This window comes from Colletotrichum paranaense (assembly GCF_030867605.1).
Source record: "Colletotrichum paranaense strain IMI 384185 chromosome Unknown Scaffold_3.1, whole genome shotgun sequence".
Taxonomy (NCBI): Eukaryota; Fungi; Ascomycota; class Sordariomycetes; order Glomerellales; family Glomerellaceae; genus Colletotrichum; species Colletotrichum paranaense.
In genome coordinates, this window is record NW_026848961.1 from 1,800,695 (window position 1) to 1,825,956 (window position 25,262).

Consider the following 25,262-nt stretch of genomic DNA (forward strand, 5'->3'; position numbering starts at 1 on the left):
TGTGATGCATGCGAGCAATTGAGCGGGCGTAAACGCACCAGTCAAAGTCGTGGATGTGATGAGGTGACTTGCATACATGATGCAAGTTGAGGAAGAGATTGGCAATTTTCTAATTTTGGCAATACGCCATGCGCTGATCAGACCACTTTGGAGGAATAAGTACTTGGCGGAAACAAGGACGCGGAGAAAACGGAGGCAGTGTGCCGCTCTTAATTGTGAAGTACCGTGCCCACCTACTGATAGATCACAAAATCAGTGAATTCGATCGGCCAGCATAGTGATACTGCCAGATGGACTTCTCGGCTGGGCTTCTGTTGTTAGCAGGCAACTACAACTCGTACCTCAGCTCAAGTGCTTAGATTGTCATTGATTCAGCCGATTGCGCCAAATCTCAAATTCGTCGCTTGGAGAAAAAGAATTCAAACACCTTCTCGAGACTTAGTCCCGCTCCTTAATGCAATTTCGTACTATAATTTACTAAGACGCAGCCACATCATCTTCAGCGAAAACTTTTCTATCTTCAATCACCAGCTAGGTCAGATTGCTCTAGTGTAGCTGTGATCGGCTGCGGCCAATGGGGCTCGAATCTCATCCGAGTCTTCGCCGACTCTGGGACACTGAGCGCTGTCTTTGACGTCAATCAGGCCAGAGCCAATGATGCTGCGGAACTCGTACGAGCTACCCATAACCACCTCATACCAACTCGCGACTGGGCCAGTATTTTAGCTGATCCGTCTATCACCGCAATTGTGATTGCAACGCCTGCAACTTGTCATGCAGATATGGCTGTCGAAGTTTTGACTGCTGGAAAACACGTCTTCATTGAAAAGCCTTTAGCTCTAGCTGTTTTGGAGAGCAAGCGAGTACAAGCAGTGGCTCATCAGATACAAAGAATAGCTATGGTCGGTCATACCTTTCGCTACCATCCAGCCTATCAAGAGCTCAGGGCCCTTGTGAAGTTGGGAGTTCTAGGAAAGGTTTTGCACATTCAGTCGCGTCGGCTTGCCTTCGGGAGAATTCGTCATGATGAAAACGTTTTTTGGAGCCTAGCCCCTCATGATATATCCATGATTCTAGGTTTCTCCGACAACGTCGAGGCTGCAGTTGTTCAGACTTACGGGGAAAGTCTGTTACGCCCAGGCACCACTATCTTGGACACGGTCAACGCCCATTTCAAGCTCTCTAATGGGGTGAGCGCTGAAGTCCACGTGTCATGGTTGAACCCTCATAAGAAACGAAAGATGGCGGTGATCGGAGAGGAAGCAACAGCTGTTTTTGACGATACAGAGCCATGGGAGTCTAAGCTTCGTCTGTTCAAGAACAAGATCGACTGGACGAGCGGTCATCCTGAGGCACCAGACGGCCGAATGGAGGTTGTAGCTCTGGAGAAGCTCGAGCCGCTCGTCATTGAATGCCAACACTTTCTTGAGTGCGTTGGTACCGGCAAAGTCCCAAAGACTGATTTGGCCGAGGGCATAGCCGTTGTTAGCGTACTCGAAGCCGTTGAAAATCAGCTACGAATGCGGGTATCCCTTCGACAACCGAGCGCCTTGACTGCCGGATTACATCTATATCCGAAGGCAGAGGTCCTCAAAGAAATCCCACGTCCGACATTGCCAGAAAAGATTGTCAAAATCTCCATCATTGATCTCCAGTCTCAGATGCGCCGAATCCAACAGCCCCTTGAACGGAGGATGTCCCAAGTCTTCAATCACATGAAATTCATCATGGGACCCGAGGTGTACGAACTCGAAGAAAGACTATGTGCTTTGATAGGAGCTACGAACGCAGTCACCTGTGCAAGCGGCACCGACGCCTTGACATTGGCAATGTTAGCCCTTGGAGTTGGTCCTGGAGATGCAGTTCTCGTGCCAGCACTAACCTTCATATCTTCTGTGGAGCCAGTGGTTTTGCTTGGCGCTGTTCCAGTAATCGTGGATGTGGAATCACAGACATTGACCATGAATCCGGCTCAAATTGGCGCAGGTGTTGCCACTGCACGAAAGGCCGGTCTTAGGCCTGTCGGTGTCATTGCTGTGGATTTGTTCGGGACACCCGCGAATTACAACGGTATCCGTTCTGCCATGGCTGAGTTAGAGGACGAGTGTCTATGGATTATCGCCGACGCTGCCCAGAGCTTTGGAGCAAGTGTTAACGGGGCGAAAGTTGGCACATTGGCCGATATTACCACGACCAGTTTCTTCCCTTCCAACCCCTTGGGCTGCTGGGGAGACGGTGGAGCAGTATTAACCAACAACCCGAAGACTGCTTCTATGCTCCGGTCTTTGCGCCTCCATGGGCGAGACGAGAAAGAGAAATATGAAAATGTCCACATAGGAGTCAATAGCCGACTCGACACCATACAGGCAGCGATTCTCCTTTGCAAGCTCGATATCCTAGCTGACGAGATAGCTTTGAGACAAGTGGTAGCGTCTCGTTATACCAGCCTGCTCCTAAACGAAGTCGACGACAACAATGGGTCGAATTCAACTCTCTGTCGGCCAGCCGCTCTGCCACTCGACGGGACCGTCTCGGCGTGGGCAGCTTACACGATTCGAATGACTGACGTGAAACGGTCGCATATTCGAGCGCGGCTGCATCAGAACAGCATTGAATCCGTCGTTTACTATCCCATTCCTGTCCATCAGCAGGCTGCCTATCGGAACTTTCCGGTCGCGAAAGGTCACTGCCCTGCAGCCGAGAGCGCTTGTCGCGAAGTGATCAGTATTCCGATGCATCCATATCTTGAAGCCAGCGAACAAGCGCATATCAACTCTTTGTTAGTGAGAACAACTTGAACGCTATTGCGTTATATGCACTTCATAGTCGAAATCATTCAATATTCCAATACATCACGACACCAGACGAAACAATATGTCCCGACCTCTACGCCCCAAGTGCCCTAAAGATGCTCAGTCTGCATTCATTGTGTTCGCATCTGTGTATGTCACTTTCACCACACTTGCACACACACCCTTCAATTGCCTTCTGCGAGTCAGGTATATCAAGGCCGCCGCCCCCTTGCTTGCTAACATAATGTTCGCTTGTCTTAACTTCTCTGCTAGACGAAGAAAACGGCCAGGGATGTGGACTCCTTAGCCGCGTTAACATATAGTAATTAAACCAGGAACATATATGCACGAAGACGTATGACATCACAACAGCAGTGTCTAGTATTCCAACTCACTTGATAGCAAACCTCGTTAAGGGTTTCATACGTCCGGTCCCTTAGCAAGGGTCGAAACTTCCGCGCGCGACGGCAATAGCAAGCAAGGCCGAGGTGACCCTACAGAACCCCTCAACCCTCCCCGACGAGTTGAACCTAATCCACCTTGCCTTTACTAGGCATATACCAAATCACGGCTTTATCTTCTCATAAATAATAATCTAAGGAGCGGTTGTGGTATTGATCATAGAAGACAGTATCATGTTAGCTTATCAATCTAGGCCTAGAATTTATTTCTTGGGATGGATACCGTAGGCTGAACGATATGTCGTTCATAGCTCCCATGAACAATTAAAATAAAGTGTAGGCTCATCTTTCATTTGTTGTGAAGTACTTAGACGTTCTTGCTAAAGCTACTTCAATAGTGTATTCTGGGAATAGTCATGCTATCGACTCTTCCCTTTATCATTAGTACCAAAATGAGCATGGCCAGACTTACCCCTCTGCAACACCGTTTTGAATTCTGACATCGCTTTTTCTCTGAGCGTACAAGTAGCCGTCGTGTTTCTTCTTTCGTAGCAAGGTCTTTTAGGGATTTCGAGTCGGCTTGGTGCCGTTGAGTCGCTCATATAGGTTTTCTCCTTGTAAACTCCAAGCCGCGAGTCCAGCTACTTTTTACAATTGTCCCCTCCATTCACCAACATAACACATTTATAATAGTGCCCGATCAGTACGGGTTTGGATTCGACGACAGCCATTTTTTGAATTCTAACCCATTAACATCAGTCTGTCACTTTCAGACTTATCTCTTAAGTTCTGTTGGCACTGTCCAACCCTGACCTTCCAGTGCGATTCGACCATAAGTCAATAAGGGAGAACGTTTCCGCACCGCTTTCAATACTCTGAGATCGTGGAATTCTCGGCAAACAATTGTGGAGATACGTCCTCCTTAGGTTGGGAGTAACCACCAACAGCAATTCGACCTTCCGTTTCTATCTCGAGAGTAGGCCATTGCTCGTTCCGACGGGCGGTTGTAACGACCATTATGTCCTAGCTCGCGAGACCTTCGGAGCCTCCTTTATCATACTCAGCAGAGAAGATAGTTCGGTTAGCTTTGCACGAATGTGATTTGCGAGGCTATGTCTCGCGATAACAGGCACCGAGTGGATGCAAGTTTGGTCTGCCAACTTAGAACCCATCAACTTGACACATCGACGCCGAATAAAGAATCTTTAATACAAGAGAATATTTGGGGTTCAAATACCAGTCTTATTAAGCAGATACGATCCAAATGGTCAAGTAATGGAACAGAATTTCCCGGTCTCCTCCGCACCTAAATTCAAGGAAACATGAAAATGGGAGCTGGACTCGGCGTCCGTCCTCTTGTATTTCCTGATTTTAGCGATGGTCTAGGTGCAAGCACTCCAGCCTCCCACCGGCACAGACTTCCTGGCCGTATTTCATACCACCCCAACTCTCACCACTGGCATTAAGCAGCTGCCAGTTTCGGCTGCCCGCCTTCTCGCATCATTTGATATTCCATGATACTGGCACTCGCAGTGACACTAGCCGTAGTTCATAAACTTGGGAAGAGGGGGATACTCATCACCTATTGTCAGTAGCGTAGCACTCTGGGCTCCCACATTCTATCAGTTGAATTTCGAGCACTCGGTACAAGGGGTGGATATAGAAGACAGTCAGGACCAAACAAGCGGCCATTCCACTCCAAACCTTTACCTAGCGGTCCTTTTGGGCTTCTACTACTCCGTCCTCTTTCCTTCTCCATACGCAGAAGTCACAGACGCGATAGTGGCCCTTACCACCAAAAGTCCGATCGCATGCTGACGTAAATACCATGGCAATTAAACTGAAGCTGAGAATGAATGGATGAGGTAGTGAATAGACTATGACCTTCGTAGAATATCGCCGGATCCTATCCTTTCGGCTTTTGCGGCGCTCTCTCACTCTATCCAGAAATCAAAAGAGTGTGTCGAAGCCACTGAAAGAGACAGGCCTACAAAAAGTCTCTTCCAACAACCAATCCATGTACGGCTGACCAGTCAAGACTCGGGAGACCAAGTCAACTATGACCAAAACTCCAATATGGTCATCACGTCACTGCCTTACTAAGACAAAGGACGCATATAAAAGTGCAACATCGGCATATTTTCTCCCTCAATACATTCGAAACTGCATTTCCGGAAACCCCCAACGAAAAAACATCTTTTTGGACTGCGTCACCACCCCCGCTCAACATGGCAGCTCCAGCTGATTATTCGATTGACCCCTCAACTAACCCGGCTTCTTGGCCGACCCCGCATCAAACTGTCGAGCAGGCAAATATTAGCAAATTTAATGTTGACTTCATTAACACAAACACGATCGGCGACTCGGACTTTCACAACCTGCGCATCGGCGCCGAGGGACACGTTCACCATGTCTTCACGCAGGTGACTAAACACCTGGCTCGTGGTATCTACCATTCAATCAGTCTTAATGCGACGGAGCACTCGTGCGTGGTGGTATATATCAACAAGAAAGAAGAGAAGTGAACTATCAGAAGGAGGCTTCCCGTGCGACAACAGAATTGGCCCTCAGCCTGGAATTGGGTCGAAATGATATGTTCCGTTGTGTGTCTGGATCTGAGACAGTCTCGACGTGGCATATGCTGGAAGTCTGCTTTGCAACACAAATCGGTTGCATACCTAGTTAAGTACCAAAGAGAAAGCAATCAACATTCGCATCACAGTCCTGAACCAAACACTATACTGATTGGTCCCTTTGTTGAGTTTTTGTTGATTCTTGACGGGTTCTTGATTCAGCAGTCATAGTATTTTGAGTAAGTAGGTCATCTCCCAGCGCTACCCGTAACGCTGCGCGTTACTGCCCCTTACTACAAAGAATCAAGCCACTTTCTGCATAGATGGCTCCTACTTCATTCTTGCTTTGTAATAAATCGCACTAGGCATCTTCACAATCATCTCCAGGATCGAAAAATTACAAGTCTGAACTTAGTATCCTTAACCAAAAGGGTCAATTTCATGTTCTCTTTGGTTCGTTTCGATGACGCGGGCTGCTCCCCAAGTTCCCAAGGCACCCGATGGGAAATTATGAATGCAATGTTAGTAGGGTCTCCGGTAGATAACATGAATTTGCCCGATCTTAGCAACCATGCATGAAGTATTTTCTTTGCTTACTTTATATTAGGTGGTAAAGAGAGTGATGTTTCTCAGCAGGTCCGTCTTTTATCCCCTATCACCACGCCGCTTTGAAACATTTTAGACCGGGTCGAGGCCTGAGTCTCTAATGATTCCCCATCAGAGAACTTGATCGATGTCCTTTTGCAGATTAACTGGTCGAGAAGCTAGATGGTCAATCCATAGGAAAACTTCCCATCACCCCGGCTGTCAGTCCGCATTCACGAAATCGGCTGCTCTCTACACATTGTCTTCATACGTAGATATGATTGCTCATTAAATTTGACCTAATAAATTTTCCGTGCACGTTTTCAGGGTGGTGGTTCAACTATGGACATTCTACTACTGGAGTAATATGCCACCGAGGCACTTATGCATTGTGAGGGTCGTTGGGAAGTCGAGCGCCACGAGCCCCTTTCGACTTGCTGTGCAGGATGTGCGATGGCGTAGAGGTTTTTGAAGTAGACAATTCCAGGCTTACCGAAGAGAACACACTTCCCAGGATTGAAGCAGGAACCACACACTGTCTTTCGATTCTGGTATACATCCAAAACCCCAGATGCTCTTCCATTGAGACTTGAGTGTGCGTGCCACATACCTTAGCCCTCAGGGAAACCTACCTGAGTGGTGGAATGAATATTTGGTGGCGTTTACCAAGGCTGGGCAAACTATGTTTTGTCTTGGCCTTCGGCCTAAGTCGACCGAGGTGTGCCTTGACCTGACAAATGGAACCCGAGGGATTCCTCGTCATCTCCAACTTGCGTAAGTACCTCGGTTTAGTGTCTACATCCGACTAACAATGAGGACCTTTGTGAGAGCAGAATCAAGTGTCACAGCTGCTTCGGTGCTGTCACGCATGTAGAGGACACAGATATTGCTGAATCGGCTGTGTCCGAGTAAGGTACCTAATGAAATGACAAAGTGTCACGGTCTGCTCAGACCATATGCCAGCGCGCGGATAACAGGTTGCAGTCACCGTCAGAAAAAGCGGGGAATGAACCAGAACTTCGGATCGGAAGTGTCACCTCCACCCCCGCGTTACCCCAGCAAAAGTCCCCAGGCGGAGGGCGCATCAGGCCAATAGAGTCGCATAGCAGTAACAGTTCAGTCAGTCGTTGCCCGCCCTTTGTTGCTGCGCAACATTGACTTTAATTCCACTTCGTGTCTAACCGACCCAGCACAGGCTTGATTGAAGACGCCGCATGCAGAATATGTCGCTACTTTGCCAAATATACAACTCCTTCGGGTGTTTCTGCAATGATACCGGGCTATCAGGCAGCGACAGACGTGGGCTAATCCATATTAAGTGAGTGAGTCCGATATGAAATTGCAGCTGCGGCGCAAGCGGCTTGGGAGCCAAGAAGCCAAGACAACCTGGGCAGTGCGCTGGGCAGGCCCGACAGAGAGAAAACAGAATTGGATTCGCTGAATCTCAAGACGAACCGACATCAAATGACTTTGGGTATGTACCCTCACCATTCGCAGCAGAGCTCATGTATGAAGAGTACTACCGACCTAGGATTCAGAGTTCCCTACACAAAGACGTCGCTCAGAACAGTACGATGCTTGAATCGCTTTTCGTGAACTACAACGTCTGCACTCTGATCCTTTTGTTAAGCTGCTGCATGCAGGCGAGACACGGGCGCCATTGTACAATCAGCTTTTGGGTTGCAGTGCATAAGCATGCAGTGGTTCGTCCAGACACGCGCAAGCTGCACCACACCGTATTGAAGACAGACTGGAACGAGAGGTCAAGATCCTGGCCAATTCTTCTGGATCAATGAGGCACCTGATCCACCGGCTCAAAGGAGCTCCTCCTCTAGCCATTTTTTCATGGCCTCGGTCGAAAGATACCCCAGGATATTGTGCTCTTTCCCCGCTTCGTTTACGCATTCCCCAAAGAGACGGTTATAAACCCCATGGGGACCGTGTGGGGAAATTGAGTTCACGCAATCCAGACTCGGGGTTGAACTTGCGCGAATAACCCCAGCATTGGGGGCAGGTGGTTGGAGGACACTCCTTGGCATCTTGGCAACCAGGGGAGCCGGTCCGGACAATGGTACTCATACCTGCAAATACGCAAGTGCTTATCTTCCCCGTGTTCCGCTCCTCTGTTTCCCGGCAAGCTTCCTGCCTTGCCTACCAATATCACCTCCCGCTGTCATCTTTACACAAATCCTCAGCATAGACAAGTAGAGTGTCAAGATGGCCGACAACGAAAAGGGACTGCCTGAGACTTTGGCCAAGGCCCGGTCCGGGTCCGTCGATCATGCAGAATACGGCACATACACTCCCGATATTGCTCTGATCCAAGCTGCCGCGGCCGCCAGCGAGGAAGAGACGAGGCTGCCCCGCAAGGAGCTCATATCACGATATCTGCCAGCTGCCATTTACAGCATGCTCCTGAGTATGGCCCTAATCATGGAGGGCATGGACGTTGGTCTCGTCAACAACTTCTTTGGACAAAAGGCGTATTTGAGGAGGTTCGGTTGGCCAGATGCCAATGGCAAGCAACACATCCCGACATCATGGCAGGCTGCCATCGGCAATGGCAACAATTTGGGAAGCATCATCGGACTGCTTCTGAACGGCTGGCTTCAGTCTCGCTATGGCTCCCGACGAGTCTACATGGGTGCCATGGCACTCATGGGCGGGACAATCTTTTCACTGTTCTTCGCAGTCAACGTCCAAATGCTTTTCGCCGCCAATATCCTGTGCGGCATTCCCTGGGGTATCTTTCAGACTCTGACCACCGCATACGCCGCCGAGATTTGCCCTGCTGCTATGCGAGGATACCTCACCGCATGGGTTTCCATGTGTTGGGGATGTGGCTCCTTCCTTGCCGCCGGTGTTCTCCGTGGTTCACTGGGACTTCAGGGAGACTTGGCGTGGAAGATTCCTTACGCTCTCCAATGGGTTTGGGTGGTGCCTCTATTCACTGTTGGCTTCTTTGCCCCGGAAAGTCCATGGTACCTTGTTCGCCGTGGTCGCATCGAAGAAGCCGAGAAGTCGCTACGTCGTCTTGCACGCAAGAACTTCTATACTGAGCAGACCATGGCTCAAACATTGGCTCTCATGAGACACACTAACGAAATGGAAAAGATCGAGTCAGCTGGCGCCAGTTACCGCGACTGTTTCCATGGAACCAACTTGCGCCGCACAGGCATCGTGGCCATGGCCTGGCTTATTCAGATTCTCAATGGCCAGGCCATCTGCGCCTACGCTACCATCTTCTTGCAATCAGCCGGTATGCCAGAGGTCCGAGCATTTGACTTCAGCATGGGTATCCAGTCAGGCAATATTGTGGGCACCGCCATTGCCATTTCCCTAATGGGCAGAGTCGGGCGTCGCGTCTTCTTCTTCTGGGGTTCCTCAATCATCGGTCTCCTCATGCTCGTCATTGGCATCCTAGGCTTCATTCCAGGGAAGACCAATGTTGCTCTGGCTGTGGCTGTCGTCATGATCATTGTTAACCTGACGTTCAAACTGTCGCTGGGCCCGACAACATACACTATTGTGGGCGAAATGTCCTCCAGTCGTGTGCGTGCTCAGACCATTGTTCTCGGACGCGCTATCTACGTCGTGGGCCAAATTGTCGTACAGCAGCTCAACCCTCGCATGCTCAACTCTAGCAGTGACTCTTGGAACTGGGGTGCGAAGACTGGCTTGTTCTACTTCGGACTTTGCTGCCTTTGGGCTGTACTGATCTTCTTCTTCCTCCCTGAGACGAAGAACCGCACATTCGCAGAGCTGGACTACTTGTTCCAGAAGAGGACTCCGGCTCGCCAATTCGCGACCACACCCGTTGATTGTAGGTCAAACTTTTCTCATATTTTCATTTCACTTAGACTTCAAAATCCTCCCTTCATGGCTTGCCTACAGTTGAACCTGCTAACGCATCTCATCGTAAAGTATTCGAGTTGACCGGAGGCGATACCAGCGCCAAGAAGCTCGACGATGACGACCTCAACAGGAACATTAGTGAGCTGCACGAGAAGAGAATCTAGATTCTGATTCACGAGGATGCTATATGTCACTCATGTATATTGATAAGGTGGATCCGTAGTGGACTATTGAATAAATACCCTAATTTGATGCAACACCATTCGATTATTCGCACATCTCTCAAGGATTGCCTTCACGTTGGCTAGGCCGTGAGCAATTTTATTGTATCCATCTGTCTCCTTCTAGGCAATGCATCCATAGTCGCCGATTGATCACATTGGCTCAACATAATAGCGGCCAGCGACGGTTCACCCTGCAAATGTCTACCCACGTTGAGCTCCGTAACGTGTTTGCATCCGCATCCTGGTGCCTCCAAACCTCACACAAAACTTCACTCGACACACAATAGCCTTTCCATCCTGACTTAGTGTAGGCTCTGTTTAGCCAAGAGCTGAACTGCGCCCTCCTCTCTGGTTTCGTTGCTTCTGCACCAGCAATGAAAGCTGGCCAAGCTGTGCCTGGCCCGAGCAACTCATTTCGACTCAAAGCATCATCAAATCCTTCCAACGCCTCCATCACCTCATCGACACTTTCTTGAAGCAGCATGGGATTGATGTTCCGGATCCTGCGATAGAAAAAAATCATCAAGGCCGGGCATAATGCCCGCACCATATGTACGTGAGGCTTCTCGGTATTCAAATCTTGCTCGTACTGTCCGTGGTATCTTGATTTGAAGGCACACACAGCTTCTTCTAGATAGGACGCCTTTGGTTGTAGTGCTGCCATCTTGATGGCGTCAAGTTGGCTTTCATTTGGCGCAAGATGGTCCATAACATTAGCTAGTCGTGTAATCTGGGACACAAGTCTCAGCCAGGTTTCGGGCACTCCGTATATCTGCATATACATGTCTTCCTGATCCTGTATCGAAGTTGCTAGATGTATGTCTTTGTTGGTATCCGTCATGTCATCGTTGATGATATTGTGGGAAGTGGTGTCGGGATGAAGCTGGAGTGGTTCCAAGTGGAGGAAGTTATCCAGGGTAATTTCTGGGTAAACCTTTCTCAGTTGCTCTGCGCTTGAAATAGCTGGCCTGAACGACGCTATTCCAGCTTGAGACTGATCGTGCGCAGGAACATGGTCTTGAGCGGTGACCCAACCATCGTTGATGCCAATTGGATCGAGTACTGGTGCTTCATCGTGAAAAGTTTTAGTGCTTTCCGAGACTATCCTCATCCAGGCGTAAATGTTGTGTAACAGTCGTGCTCGACGTGATAGCTTTGACTTTCGCAACCCGCGAGTACGGATTAGCCTCTCCATTTCTACAAGATATCGACATGTATCTTGTTCGTTACCAGATAATAACTAATCGGAATTAGCAGAAGATCGAATAGATAGAGAACACTTACGGCGGTTGCAAGAATAGCTGCGGCGGCCATCAGTTGTTCTTTGTACTTGGCTTTCTTTGGAGTGGCAGACTCCTCCTCCAAGCTGAGCTTCAGGTGGAACTTGGCACAATCATATGTCCTCTCAGATAGACGTTTCCAGTACCCTTCAGGTTTCTTCATCTCTGGGAAGCTCTTTGAATTGAGTGAAAGATGGAATGCGGATACCGCGATGAGGGCATAAAGGTTCGACAAGTTGGCGTGTCGAATACCATGACTGGGTAGTTTAAGGATAGTAAGCTGGCTCAGTGTGACGATGGCAGAAGGAAAATTCAAAATCCTCCACGCAGACTTCTCGTTGATCGGTAGCGAGCCCATTTGGTTTATGACTTCATCGTAAAAGTGTTTCAAAAGTATCGGAGCATCCGCAACTAGATCATCGTTCAGCTCTGGAAAGACACTAGGCCGTACACTGCTGAACCCTCGAGTTTCCGTCATCTGCTGGTTGATCGTTTCACCGATTGTCCAATCGTCTAGGATAGTGTGTGGTCCATGGTTGGAACATGAAACTTCGTCAATGGAGTAGCCCGGAAGGGGAGAATGGTTCACTTCGGCATTCCAGGTGAACAAGTCCCCCCATTGAAGGACTTCTAGAGAGCTCGAGAGAAGCTCTTCAAGAGCGTCAGACACGGTTAGATCATTCAGAATGAGATCGCAGCTTCCGGCGACATCGGCCGTTGCGAAATCAGTGGCTCGCATAGACTTGCCCAGATTCGATGGTGAGACGGTGCCTTCCGGAAAAGACAGGTTGTCGCATTTGTCGACAGCGCGTTCCTCCACCACTGGGATGCTTGTCTTCGCACCTAGACCGACTTCAGACTCTCCGTCCGGAACTTGATATACTCCGTGAAACACATTGAAAGGACCAATAGCAATCTCCATTTCCTCCCTAGATTCCACTGATTTGGCCTCGTTCTCGATTTTGGAAATGGCTTCGTTGACAGTAGAAGGCAAGCTCGCAACGAGAGAAATACTCATCACCTTTCTCAGATCATCTGTTCTCCTTCCTAGTCAGCTTCACTATATCCGTGTTGAGATCATAACAGCCCTCAGACTCACCAGAATATAGGTAACGCCGAGAATACTGCGTAGCTTCGTTTGCAGGAGGAACAGCCGTGCTTAAGTCATCTGGACCGTTTACTAGAACCCAGCGAAGAACCGCTCTATAATCGCACTTTAAGCCTGAGATGCAACATCGTTTACACCTTGGTGTGGTCTGGTCGCATTTCAGGTGACGTTTCCTGCATGTCTTGCATCCTTCAAAAGAATGTGCGCTCCTGGATCTCGACGTGTGCATGATGCGATCAATACTATACGAACCAGGTCATGCCGTCGACCTCTAGAGGATGAACCGCGAGCGGCTGTTGTCAGAAAGCAGATAGCAAAGGTTGGAACGGCAATAAGGAAACGTTAATTTGGCGATATCCTCCGGCGTAGGACACAGACGGACAGCATGGATTCCGTGGTGTTTGGTTATCTATTTTATACCTTGGTTTCACCGGCTAATTAGGTCATGCGTAATATGAGCAAGCTTCCGCGGGAGCGACTGGAAACAAGTGCGATGCTTCTCGTTAGTTGCTGCTCCAATTGCAATTGCACTGCTCGTCAAGATAAGAAGATTGATCGATGAAATGCGAGAGACAATCGCGGGCCGTTGTGATCATTTTCTCATTTCGTACAAAATTGGGACTAAGGTTCAGCTACTTTGCGTTTGAGATTTCAAACAATCTTAACGATACAGTAATACATGGGATAATAGGAAATAGGCCATATTGTTTGTGACTCTCCCGTGGGGTCTAGGCTAAACTGGAAAGTGACCCCGAAGCTATCGCAGGATTGGCTACGTCAAACGAGCTCCACACACCCGAGAGGGCCGCATCCTTGAGATCTCAGCAGCCTTGCTCTGTTTCCCAAGTAGAGCCTATAATCGTCCAAACAACCCTAACTGTGACAACAGCTAGCCAAATAGCTTCGCGATTCTCCGGTTGTTCCACTCCCATGAAGTAACATCGTCATAGTGGCATGGGGTAACTTCGGTGACAAACTCCTTCATGGGAAGCAGGGATGCAAGGCGATTCGGCTTGACGAAATACGCAATGGAGTATCGTTCGGGAATCTCAACATTGTCGCCAGCTTTGATTGCCGGTGGATACGTGACACGATGGCAAGCAGCACGGAATGTGTCATTAGTCAGGCGTTGAAGAGAGTCGCCAATGTTAAGGATGATGTCGGTGGGTGCCAGGGATTCCACGCTTCGGAATACTCCAGGCTCGTTCTGGTCCTCGATTTGAAGACCTCCCACGGAATCTTGAAAAAGCATGGTGATCGTTCCAAAGTCGGTGTGCTCGGCAATGCGCGTCGCTGTACCGTCCGCAAGCTCCATGGCCGGGATCGCCGGATAATGAAGAAGACGAAACTCGTTCTCCGCACGATTATGAAGTGCCTTGAGGTAGTCTTCCGAAACACCAAGAGCAATCGCAAGAGCGGAGAGAAGATGCAGTTCGGTTTTGTAAGCCTGTTCATAGAAGTATTCCATGAACTTCCGGAATCCAGGAAGGCTCTCTTCAGGTACCCAAAGATTGTCTACAAGATCGTCGTGCGAACTGCCCATGTCCAGAGTCTCCTTAGCAACTATGTTAGTCAATTGAGCATATGGCATCACCTGTCTCGCAGTATGGGGTACCTTTATATCGCGAGTTTTGCCTGGCTCTAGTCCCTTCTCGTAGCCACTGATATTTGCAACATTCTCTTGACCAACAAAGCTATATCCTCTGTTCGGATTGGCTTGAGGCGGGTGCTTGGCTTTCATCTTTTCCTCCAGAGGCAAGGCAAAGAATTTTCGACTCTATTGTCATGGTCAGCCTTCATATCATCTACTCCATATTAGTTCGAACCTACCATATCGAATAATTTGTGGATATCCTCCGTTGGTACACTGTGATTTTGAATCTTGACGCCGCCTCGCGACTTGAGCAACCGAAGTAGCTCGTTGCAAAATTGTCGTTTCTGCTCCTCTGTTCCAAAGAACAGAGACATGTCGAGTGTAGCACCTTTGTCGTCCATGATTGATAGTATAAGCTAGGATTGGAATACACGTCAGTATTGAGAAGTTCGGGCTGGCTTGGAGGTTGATCTAGTCTGACCGATTTGGATGAAGTGAAAGGAAATAAGTTCGACTGGGAACGTCGAGCTATTATATACTGTTTCTCTATACACAGTATCGAGGTGATGTCTAGGTCTTCACAGCCATGTTTTCTATTTCGTTAAGTAAAGCCGAGTCAAATGCCCACACAAGGGGCCATGTCAGAGTCGCAGATCAGTATCTGAATTCACCCATACTTTAGACGAAAGATGGGCAAATATCCTACGAAATAGCTTTGCGATCTTGTTGGATTGAAGTCAAGATTCACCTATCAACTTCGGGCGCGAATCAACAAACGCAAGAGAAGCCGATGTTGGTCCACCTTGAATGTCGGGAACCGCGTTGTGGTCGTTCACTTTCAACCCCTTTTGGGATACCTCAGTAAAGTGGGCCGGAGCAGACCCAGCTAGGTGGGCAAGAGAACCCGGGCCCCGCAGGCAGGCCAGTCCGATAAGGTGTAAAAAGCGGCAAGTGTGCCCGACATGGAATTCATTTTCCCCCAATTTCGATGTTGGTTGCCATGTGCGATACATGGTCCCTCCCCGTGAGGCTATGTTCAAGTCTGTGTTGTTCCAATATGTCCGATAAGCTACACCCCCATTCGCCCTCCGCACGTTCACAACAGCAACATCCACAGTGGGTTGCTGCCATAAGCAGCAAAAGCATCTCCATGTGCAATCAAAGGTTGTGAAGAATACGTATTGCTCCGAGATCAGAACAGCAACTTGATCAGGTCTATATAATGATGATGGTATCTCGCTACAACCAGAGACAATTCAATCCTATTCACAGACTAGCGTCCTAGGCCATTTCATTTGCGAATGAGAAATGAGGGAGCAACTTCGGAAAGATATTGGTGAAGAATCACAGAGCTAGGTTCCGTTCAAGGTTTATCGGAATTAACGCTCTCCAAGTATGGTCCAGTTCTCCAAGAGTATTACCGGGCTTCAAGTCTGAAGCTAGCTGCTTATCTTACTTGACGCATCAAAAGTATAACTACTCTCGGAAATATATACTCAAAATTGGAGACTGAAAAACCAGCTTTTCTCTTTGGCTAAGGCCATAAATCTAGATGTGTTCCCTATTTAGGAACTATCATGTTAGTTGAACCAGCCTTAGAGATAAGCACACGATGAATGCAATGGGCTGAAATGTTTCGTGTATTTACATGATTGATAGGTGTGAGCTAAGCGTGGCATGATCTGAAAGGATTCGCTCGGTTACGTCATCCAGTGATTGTCCCAAGCCAAGCAGTCGTGTACGATGACTTATTTGTCTTACCTGCAAGATCCCCGATTTGAAGCATTCCTAGTCATCACCAACGATATTACGTAGCGTGTTTATGCTCATTTTGCAGTTAGGGTGGCTCTCCGTTGCCAGATTTATCGAAGCTGCATTTCGTTGAGGTGGCCCTGAGTAAGCAACAGCAGTTTGTGGCCCAGTTGATGCAACCAGACTAGGTAAGTCCAGAACCGGGGATAGGGCTCGTATTCGCAATGCTTCATTACCCGATCTTCGATAATCCATCTCATGGAGATGTGGAAGCTTGAAATTTTGTTTCGACTACTTTCTTTTGTGACCTGATGTTTAGAAATATGACATGGCGTGGTTGCGTAAAACAGCGTAACAGCTAGAGAGACTAGGAGTCTAGTACCTTGGGGTTTGAGATCTGAAATTGCAGCTACGGGTCGTCAGCGTCGCTTAGCTATGACAAGCCTTCACGCGTCTTCTTTTTGGCTCGTCTGAAATAGAATCCTGAATATTTCGGGTGTTCCGGAGTGCTCATACTATTAACAGATTTGTGAAGAGTGGCGGAAGCCCCAATACGAGGCGGCACATCACAATGGAAGTCCGCTTCCTGCGTTCTCCCTTGGTGTGCAGATTCACTATCACTGGTCTTGTGATGCGTGCTTGTGGCTACGATACGGCCCGGAATGTAACATCTCGTAAAACGAGGCCCGCAATTGCATGTCTTTGATCGCAGATTCGGTCACTGCAGTTGAGGGTCTCTACCCTTGTGATGTCTCCCTTTTAAGAGCATAATGGTCCATGACTAGGCTGATGATGTGTTCGAAGGGAATATTTAATGACTCGATTTCCCCGTCACTCAACTCATCCTAAACATCACACCATTGTCATTCCACTACTTCCGCAACTTCCCACAATTTATTCGAAGCTCTGTAGGTGTAATCCTAGTTCAAACGACAATACTTAGCGCGAAAGCTACTAACACGGAGCTAGGACACAATGCGCTTCGCAACTCTTACGCTCATCGCTCTCGCGTCAGTCGCTGTGGCTACCCCGGCTCCCCAGGCTGGTTTCCCTCCGGTGGAGGATGTCTTGATCCTCGACTTCTCTACCCGACACCAGCCCGATGGAGCGGTAGACAGCGTCGGCCTTCACATTACCGCTCATGATGCCGATAATCTCTATTGCGGGCTTACCGGGGAGGTTCTTCTTGGAGAAAAATATGCTTGCGGCAGTAGCAAATACAGCTTTGCCCTCGTAAAGGGGGTCTATGACACCTGGGGTGTTCGCATTTATCATCGCTGGGGTGTTGCGTAAGTTTCCCTGGTTCATTTCATCTTCTTCTATATCATCCACTGACTTGGAGTTCAGAAGCGGCGCCTCTGGCTACAGAGATGTCCCCACGTACTGCCACGCGGGTCCTTTGGGCTCTACGGTCTGCACCAGCCAGGGGCCTGTCAGCCTGTACATTGATGCTGTGCCCAAAGATTGGTAAAAAAGGAACAAGTCTGTCTGAGGATCTCAGATTGTTTGTTGAGAGAGATTTCACGCGATTTCTTCAAATCACAGATCCATCATGAGCCCTCACTTGGGTTATGACGATTGACGAGACACCGGACACTGCTCCCGCCCGTTCTTCCCGATATCGCACTACATCAAATGACTGAGAGTATTTATCTTGAATCCTATAGTTACTCTGTTCATAAAAATTCGGGACAAACCGTTTCAGCAAGGAGTGCCTCCCCCAGTACACATTGGGAGTATGGATTTCGACCCGCACCTAGAGACGTCACTCACAATATCAGGTACCTTATTAGATATGTCTTAATCATTGAGATTGCATGAGGTTTTACATGTTTCAAGAGCGAAGAGCAAAAGCAAATCATTCGTCATTATCTTTGGAAAATTATGCCAATAATCTCTCTGATTGCCTTCGCCATACTTGAACGGCTGTAAGGTGCTTCGAAATTTGACGATCAAATACTGGCTCGAAGTTACGGAGGCCTCAGGCCTCCTCCTCCGATGAATGCTGCTTTGCGTTCTTCATCTTTCGATTCATGCATGATGTTGCTTTTCACGACTGCTTCAGAAAACGCCGCTGCGTTGTTTTGCATCTGATCTCCTTGCTTTCAACTGTCGCCCAGTTACCGTCGACACTCAGTCGTTGATATGCCAGCTCCCTCACTGACGTGGTGTTGAAGTTTAGAACGTACCCACCATCTCGCTGTCTTGAGGGTTCAATGGAGGTTGCCTGAACGGCACCAGGAAGAGAAACTACTCTGTTTGTTCCCTCCATAAGATCAAATGAGGCCCCAGCTTTTGACATGACGCGAACGTCAAACCGGGCACCGGGGCTTCGGTCTCTGGAGCAACTAACTTGGAAGCTGATCGGGTATGTGTCTTTGGGGAGGGCTTGGTCAAGCGGTGTTAGACTCATGCTAATTGCATCGTCAGAGCCAATGAAGATTGCCGAATCATTGAGGCTCATGCGTGTGGTGAAGATAGAGCGGTCCCTCGTTGTGTCATTACGTGCATGATGCACATAGAAAAGCTCCGTACCATCCAAACTTTTCCTGGTGACATCTTGCGCGCCAAATTTGATTCTGATGTCTGGAGGAGGTGATGCCACGATACTTCCGTGGCCAGTTGAGTAGATGGGGAACTCTCCGTCGGGTTTTTGGGAAAGAACAGGGTTCTTAGACGATTTCTTGAACGGCCCTAGCGGTGATTCTGCCGTTGCAAACCCAACACCATAATTGGAAGCTTCGTAGTTGTTCGCACTATACGTCAGCATATAAACTGACTTGTCGTCACTGCCGTTTCGTGTGATAACCGTGCTACCTTCCGACCAGCGGCGGTTCTTCTTCGTGCCATTGAACTTGACATAATCATCCACGTGGTAATTCTCCCAATCTTGCGGATCAGCGCCGTAGGAGATAACTGTCTTCCAACCGTCTTTGCGGGGAGGATCTCCAATCTCGCCAGTGCCGTTGTAGGAGGTGATGTTCGACGGCAATTCGGGAGCATTGTTCGCGTTTAGGTTTATTTGAGAAGACGCAATCTCAGGCATGGTTCGTGCAAACGGGTCATCCCACCATTCCCGGTCCAGCTCAACCACAATGATGTTGGATTCTTCGATATATTTGCCCAGAGTACTGTCCCAATTCCAATTTCGGTAGGCATTGCGTGAGGTGTACAAGTAAATCCGGCCGTCATTATTGAAGAAAATATTGGGATCTATGGTAGGTATGTATGTGCCCTTTGGCGCAGCTTCACCTTGGGCCAGACTTTCTGGCGGCAGCATTTGCTGATCATCCATGACCAGGTTAATGTCGTGATAATCCGGATCATAGGGGTAGTAGCCGATTGGCTCTGATCGAATCTCGTTGAAAGGCCCTGTAGGCGAGCGGGAGACGGCGATTCCTAGCTTGGAAGGCTCTTCGAACTTGGAATATCGAAAATGGTCTTTGGCCAGGTCTTCCCGTAAACGACCAGCGAAAATGAAAAAGTACCATCCGGTTTTCTCGTTGTAGTAGGTTTCGGGGGCCCAGTACCAATCTCGGGCCCAGCAAGCTTGACCACCATCAATCTGTTTCATCTGATCATCGTAACAAGCTTTTAAGACGCCTCCAGGATGTTTGCTCCATGTCGAAAGGTCAGGGCTAATGTAAATCGCAAAGTGGTATCCTTCATCAGCCCCCTCGGTGGAATACGCATAGTACTGGCCCTTTTCAGAGTCGTAAAAGACGTGAGGGTCCGCGGCTGCATGGCGAGCTGAGTTGTAGAACTTGGGGCTTTGGTCATCTCCCTTGTCTGAGTCGGCGATGACGGCAAGTGGTAGCAGCGATGCCACAAGTAGAGCAGCAATGCGCCGCATATCGAGAAGAGGGTTCGGAGCTTTGAGCCAGTGGAATCTTCGGACAACAATCGACTGAGAAGATGGGCATTTTTCCAGGAGATTATAGCCATCCTCTTATACCGCTCTCCCTCGGCGCTCTGCTCGCCCCTCTTTCGAATGCGACATGCGACGAGTGCATCTTAAAAGCCCGAGCAACAGGTTACGGCAATCCTTCATCCCATCGGAAGAGTGAACCCCTTGTCCATTGTGTTGTAAACAAGGCGCGAGCCTCCCACAGATCCACAATTCCCCCTCACATTGGTTGGTGCTTTCAGTTGGGTGCGTCATCCCTCGCCCTGGGGTACACTACTTTTCTGGTTTGGTTCCTCCGGGACGAGGTAAATGGAGGGATGGGGTAGTATTGAAGTACTGTGAGCACTAGCGAGGGGGGGTCCAATTGTATGTACAGTCTAATTTACTCTCGATAGCAGAGTAAGCCTGGCAAGCTTGGCAATGTCATTCGAAGGCATCAGCCTAAACTTTGTTCCTCTATATGTCGTCCACGAGCTGGAACTGAGAAGCCAGCAAATCTAAACCTTGCCTAACAACTTCGGATGTTATCGAGCCGAACCGTTCGAGGAGATCAGAGGACTTTGGGAGAGAGAAAGTATAGGCGCATCCTGGGACGCGCGATGCGTACAAGGCCCGAGGAAGTGTATCATTGACAGCACTACCATGTCACTCGAGTCACAAAGCATTCGGTCATGACGGGCACTGATGGAAATTTTAGTGTTGATCTCATGACAGGACCTAGGCCGGGTGATCTCTCCCCGTTGGAGCGCTTCCCGTTGACCCCGCATCTTAAGTAACTTCTCCGCCCACAGTTGGTTCAAATGCTGCTTACCTCGTTGAAGGCTCTGGGGCTTGTCTTGATACTCGTAAGATTTTCACGGCCCGCGATTGGAACATGCTTCCCTTCTATTCTTGCCAGACTCTTCCCGGTAGTCGCTTTGGTTTTAACTTCCCTATTCGTAGTATCACGTCTTGTGAGATTTTCATCCTGAAACTAAAACTATTCATTCTTAACATATTGAGCTGGAAAGAGCCACAGCATCCATCATGTCTACCTATTCTTGCCCTCCAACACGGGAATCAGCCATTTGTGAATACAACTTGCCAAAACGGCGCTGGATAAATGTGAGGGGCCAAAAGGGGATGCGGCGTTGGTGTCCGAAGTTATTGAAGCCGCCGACTTCCGTCGTGACGAATTCAGGTAGAGCATTTGGTAGATGAATCGAAGCAGGTAATTGGGTCTTCATCACGAGTCACGACCGATTTCGGCCTTGTCATAAGTCCTCCCCCGCGATGGGCCAGGGAATGCGGGGTTCAGCCATCCCACGCTTAGGTCCGCCATGCGGGGGATGGGGCCCAGCTGATTTTCGTACCAGCACCTGTCCGCACGCCTGAAATCATTCTCGGCGCACACGCATGATATCTTTGCCGTATGCCAGGAGTTGGAAATTCAGCTGGACTTATATCCGACACAGGGTAAACGCAGTTCCGCTCCTGCATCAAGCCGGATATTCAATGTCGCGGACTCTGATATATAGAGACTGAGGTTTGCTCCATTTCAGCGTACAATTAGGGTGGAGCAAGGCTCCTGCGTCCGGTCATTTGAGTGAATTCTGACTCGAAGCACTACCCAAGTTTCCGTCCTTGCCCACTTGACTTCGCATCGTGCGCATTTCATACTTGCGAGTAGGACATTCGAAGTCATTACCAATCACCAGTTGTCCAAACATGACGAGCCACCAAGGCATAATCTCTTTTGCCATTATCGGCACCGGTCTGATTGGTCCGAGACATGCTAGGACAGTCGTTCAGAGCCCCGATGCAGAGCTTGTTGCAGTGGTCGATCCCGCGCCCGCTGGGGCTCAACTAGCAGCTGAGTTGAATGTAGCACACTTCACATCAGTCAGCGACCTTTTGCAATCGGTACATGTGCCTCAAGCTGCAATCGTTTGCACCCCAAACCACACGCACGTCGCCGTTTCGAAACAGCTTTCCTCGGGAGGCGTCCATGTGCTCGTCGAAAAGCCCATCAGCTCTGATATCCCGAGTGGCACCGAGCTACTGAGTCATCTCCAAACCACTGAGGTCAAGACACTCGTGGGCCATCATCGACGTTTCAATCCCTATATCATCAGTACAAAAAAGGTACTCGATTCGGGAGCTCTAGGCAAGATCATAGCCATTAACGGACTCTGGACCACCTACAAGCCGGGCGATTACTTCGAGGCTCCCACCGAATGGAGGCAGGGAAAAGATGGAGGAGTTGTCTTGATCAATGCAATCCACGAAATCGACCTGCTTCATCATCTCTTCGGGCCGATTACAAGAGTCCATGCGGAAAAGACGACTTCGCAGAGAGGTCATGAAGCCGAAGAAGGTGCGGCGCTCACGATTCGATTCAAATCAGGCGTTGTCGGGACATTCCTTATCTCAGACAACGTGCCATCACCCTACAACTTTGAGGCGGGAACAGGCGAGAACCCTCTTATCCCCAAGACGGGACAGAACTTTTACCAGATATTTGGCTCCGAGGGATCACTCAGCGTACCTGACTTGTCGATATGGTCATACAAGGGCACGAATAAGTCGTGGCATTCGGAGATGGCGAGAGAGAAGCTGTCGGTAGAAGATGGGGTTCCGTTTGAGCTGCAGCTTGCGCATTTCTGTCGTGTAATCCATGGCAAAGAGTCAGCTAGCTGCTCGCCGCAGGCAGGTCTTGGTGCACTGATTGTTTGCCAAGCGATCAAGGATGCATTGGAAGCAAACAGTACGATTGACATTCCGGACTATGATCTGTAGGTGAATTTGTAGTTTGAGTAGCTCGGGAGAAACAGGTAATCCAGTACAGCTTGAATAACAGTGACGGTTGCCCACACGAAGTGCATGGCTAGCATTCGATCAGGGTAAAGCATGATGCCGAAGCAGTGGTTTTGCGCAAATTTAAGATGTCGTGCATCATTTATGTTTGTCTTATCTGGAAACTTGAGATGAGAAGCCAGTCAAGGAGGGATCGCAAATGGCGGGCCGCTGAATGGTTGCACAATGTGGGTGGGGCCGGGCTTCATGGAAGGGCAGGTGGACGGATTGGCTCCTTTCCATTTCGGTCGGGGCCGCTTGCCGTCTGTCAGGCTGTGAGTGCGAAAGAGCCGATAAGGCAGGCGGCGGCCGGTTGCTTGCAGTCGTACCTAAGGTAGGTAGGTAGCTAGCTGCCTGTGACGGTGGTAAAGCTGGGATGTCCCTTCCTTGGAAGACGAAAGACAAGCAAACTCAGGCAGGAACGGAGAGAACCCTTTCTGCGCTTTAGCCATCTGTTTTTTTCTCTGTTTCCCTCCGTTGCGCTTTCCCAACTTTCGCATTCCATTTCCTGATATCAGTCAGGCCTGTTCCTTCGGTCTCTCTTCGCTTCTTGTCCTTTCACGCCAGTACCAGTCATCTTGCATTGGGCTCAGTCCGTCACTTTAGCGCCAGCAACGGACCCCGCGATAATTGCCTTGCTTCGTCCACCAACTCTCTCCCTGCACTCTGCGTGTTTTGCCCCGCTCCACGAGAAAGCTGTTCTGTCGCAATCGTCCTCCGCGAAACGAGAACAGACATACAATAAAGCTCCTTTCACATCTCCGAGCGATTTCACAATCATGTCTTCCGCAGCTCCCCACAGCAACAAAAGTGCCTCCAGCACCAATGGCGAGGTGGACATCAAGAGTAGGTTCACTGGGCCTACGCGGCTGTCCTCTTGCCATCCTTTGCTGACCCTTTGCGTAGATTTGGGTCACGTCGAAACCCCCAAAGTTGAAGGAACATGGACCGTTGAGAAGGCTCTTGAAATCTCTCCAGGCACTGCAGGACCTGCGGACGCCGGCTCACCGCTCCCTTACTTCCATCTGATTGAGCGCCTCAAGACAACCAAGCGGGAGGGTTGGCGCCGTTTTGGCATCGCGAGGTTGGTACCCCACGTCGCAAATCATCGCAAGGTATACAGATGTCGATGTTCGCTAACGCAAGGGCCTTGACAGAGGAGAATCTATCGCTGACCACATGTACCGCATGTCCCTTTTATCAATGCTCGCCCCGCCTGCCCTTGCGCCCCGTCTCGATCTCGCGCGTTGCATGAAGATGTGCCTGATACACGACATGGCCGAGTCTCTGGTTGGAGACATCACACCCGTCGATGGCGTGGCGAAGCCCGAGAAGAACAGACGTGAGGCGGAGACGATGGACTTTATTACCAAGAACCTTCTTGGCAGTGTCTACGGCGGTATCCCAGGTGCCGAGATTCGCGAGATCTGGCAAGAGTACGAGGACTCCCAGACCCTCAACAGCCACTACGTACACGATCTGGACAAGATGGAGCTGCTTCTCCAGATGATGGAGTATGAGAAGCGCGGCCAGGGCAAGCTTGACTTGGGCGAATTTGCATACGTCGCGACCAAGTTCACATTACCCGAGACCAAGGAATGGGCGGACGCTCTGCTCAAGGAGCGCGAACATTTCTGGGGCACCCAGCAGCATGTCCACGGCGAGGATGGTATCGAAGGCGGCGTCCAGAAAGACCGGCGGCAGCAGCAAGATGATTACTATGAGCGCAAATGATGCACGCGCCGAATAGTTGATTGATGAGCGCTATGCACAGTGGTTCCGTACTTGAGTACAGATACGTGGGACTGTGAAACCTGCCAGCGGTGTTGGCTACCCTGAACCTAGACGCCATTACGTTGCGAAGGTCAGACTCTGAAATCGCGGAGGGAAAATCGAGTTACGGGTCCTGGCACAAGTTGCTTGCATTGCATGGTGTTGCATGTAGCATATGATAGATGATACCTAGATCTTAGAGAAAAGCTAGGCCAACGATGATGATTTTATCAATATGAATTAAGGAGTATGCGCGTCACGCGTGAGGTTCCCGGGTGTGAGTACTTCCCGATACCGACGGCAGGCCCTGTTGTGCTGCCCCTCTGTTTACATTCTTGCTGAGCCACGCACTTGGACCTTCAGATGATCAACCACCCCAGCAACCGATGGCGCCTTCCTTCTTTGAGACAGCTACAAGTCCTTTCGCTTAACCAAAAGAAAAAAAAAAAAAAAAAAAGAGGCTGGCTTTTTTTCCCTCCCCTGGGATTTTCCGGGGGAAAGGTACAGTGCAGGGAACCTTGAAGGAGCCGTCGCGAGACCCTGAGAAATATTAATTTTAATGTCAGCTTGACACTGACAGACG

The 25,262-nt window shown here is 49.4% G+C and overlaps 10 protein-coding genes across 10 annotated transcripts; 7 read left to right on the top strand and 3 right to left on the bottom strand.

The window, feature by feature from the left end:
- Window positions 1-1,067: 1,067 nt before the first annotated feature.
- On the top strand, window positions 1,068-2,798 carry CPAR01_04153 (uncharacterized protein; the record flags this gene model as incomplete). The annotated part of the gene is made up of 1 exon (XM_060488434.1): window positions 1,068-2,798. One exon carries the CDS (start codon window positions 1,068-1,070, stop codon window positions 2,796-2,798), a length of 1,731 nt encoding a protein of 576 aa, XP_060352640.1.
- Window positions 2,799-5,421: 2,623 nt separating this feature from the next.
- CPAR01_04154 (uncharacterized protein) lies at window positions 5,422-5,718 on the top strand (the record flags this gene model as incomplete). Its single annotated transcript, XM_060488435.1, has 1 exon — window positions 5,422-5,718. One exon carries the CDS (start codon window positions 5,422-5,424, stop codon window positions 5,716-5,718), a length of 297 nt encoding a protein of 98 aa, XP_060352641.1.
- Window positions 5,719-8,568: 2,850 nt separating this feature from the next.
- Window positions 8,569-10,370, top strand: CPAR01_04155 (uncharacterized protein; the record flags this gene model as incomplete). Its single annotated transcript, XM_060488436.1, has 2 exons — window positions 8,569-10,174; window positions 10,246-10,370. 2 exons carry the CDS (start codon window positions 8,569-8,571, stop codon window positions 10,368-10,370), a joined length of 1,731 nt encoding a protein of 576 aa, XP_060352642.1.
- Window positions 10,371-10,616: 246 nt separating this feature from the next.
- On the bottom strand, window positions 10,617-12,997 carry CPAR01_04156 (uncharacterized protein; the record flags this gene model as incomplete). Its single annotated transcript, XM_060488437.1, has 5 exons — window positions 10,617-10,631; window positions 10,687-11,670; window positions 11,715-12,757; window positions 12,810-12,913; window positions 12,954-12,997. The coding sequence occupies 5 exons, from the start codon at window positions 12,995-12,997 to the stop codon at window positions 10,617-10,619; spliced, it is 2,190 nt and encodes a 729-aa protein (XP_060352643.1).
- A 710-nt stretch (window positions 12,998-13,707) lies between these two features.
- CPAR01_04157 (uncharacterized protein) lies at window positions 13,708-14,813 on the bottom strand (the record flags this gene model as incomplete). The annotated part of the gene is made up of 2 exons (XM_060488438.1): window positions 13,708-14,595; window positions 14,649-14,813. 2 exons carry the CDS (start codon window positions 14,811-14,813, stop codon window positions 13,708-13,710), a joined length of 1,053 nt encoding a protein of 350 aa, XP_060352644.1.
- Window positions 14,814-17,139: 2,326 nt separating this feature from the next.
- On the top strand, window positions 17,140-17,635 carry CPAR01_04158 (uncharacterized protein; the record flags this gene model as incomplete). Its single annotated transcript, XM_060488439.1, has 2 exons — window positions 17,140-17,453; window positions 17,512-17,635. 2 exons carry the CDS (start codon window positions 17,140-17,142, stop codon window positions 17,633-17,635), a joined length of 438 nt encoding a protein of 145 aa, XP_060352645.1.
- A 579-nt stretch (window positions 17,636-18,214) lies between these two features.
- On the bottom strand, window positions 18,215-20,017 carry CPAR01_04159 (beta-xylosidase; the record flags this gene model as incomplete). Its single annotated transcript, XM_060488440.1, has 1 exon — window positions 18,215-20,017. One exon carries the CDS (start codon window positions 20,015-20,017, stop codon window positions 18,215-18,217), a length of 1,803 nt encoding a protein of 600 aa, XP_060352646.1.
- A 1,761-nt stretch (window positions 20,018-21,778) lies between these two features.
- CPAR01_04160 (uncharacterized protein) lies at window positions 21,779-22,849 on the top strand (the record flags this gene model as incomplete). Its single annotated transcript, XM_060488441.1, has 1 exon — window positions 21,779-22,849. One exon carries the CDS (start codon window positions 21,779-21,781, stop codon window positions 22,847-22,849), a length of 1,071 nt encoding a protein of 356 aa, XP_060352647.1.
- Window positions 22,850-23,430: 581 nt separating this feature from the next.
- On the top strand, window positions 23,431-24,640 carry CPAR01_04161 (HD domain-containing protein; the record flags this gene model as incomplete). The annotated part of the gene is made up of 3 exons (XM_060488442.1): window positions 23,431-23,752; window positions 23,813-23,990; window positions 24,064-24,640. Coding segments are annotated over 3 exons (1,077 nt in total), but the record flags the coding sequence as incomplete, so codon positions are not given.
- Window positions 24,641-25,042: 402 nt separating this feature from the next.
- Window positions 25,043-25,201, top strand: CPAR01_04162 (uncharacterized protein; the record flags this gene model as incomplete). Its single annotated transcript, XM_060488443.1, has 1 exon — window positions 25,043-25,201. One exon carries the CDS (start codon window positions 25,043-25,045, stop codon window positions 25,199-25,201), a length of 159 nt encoding a protein of 52 aa, XP_060352649.1.
- Window positions 25,202-25,262: the final 61 nt, after the last annotated feature.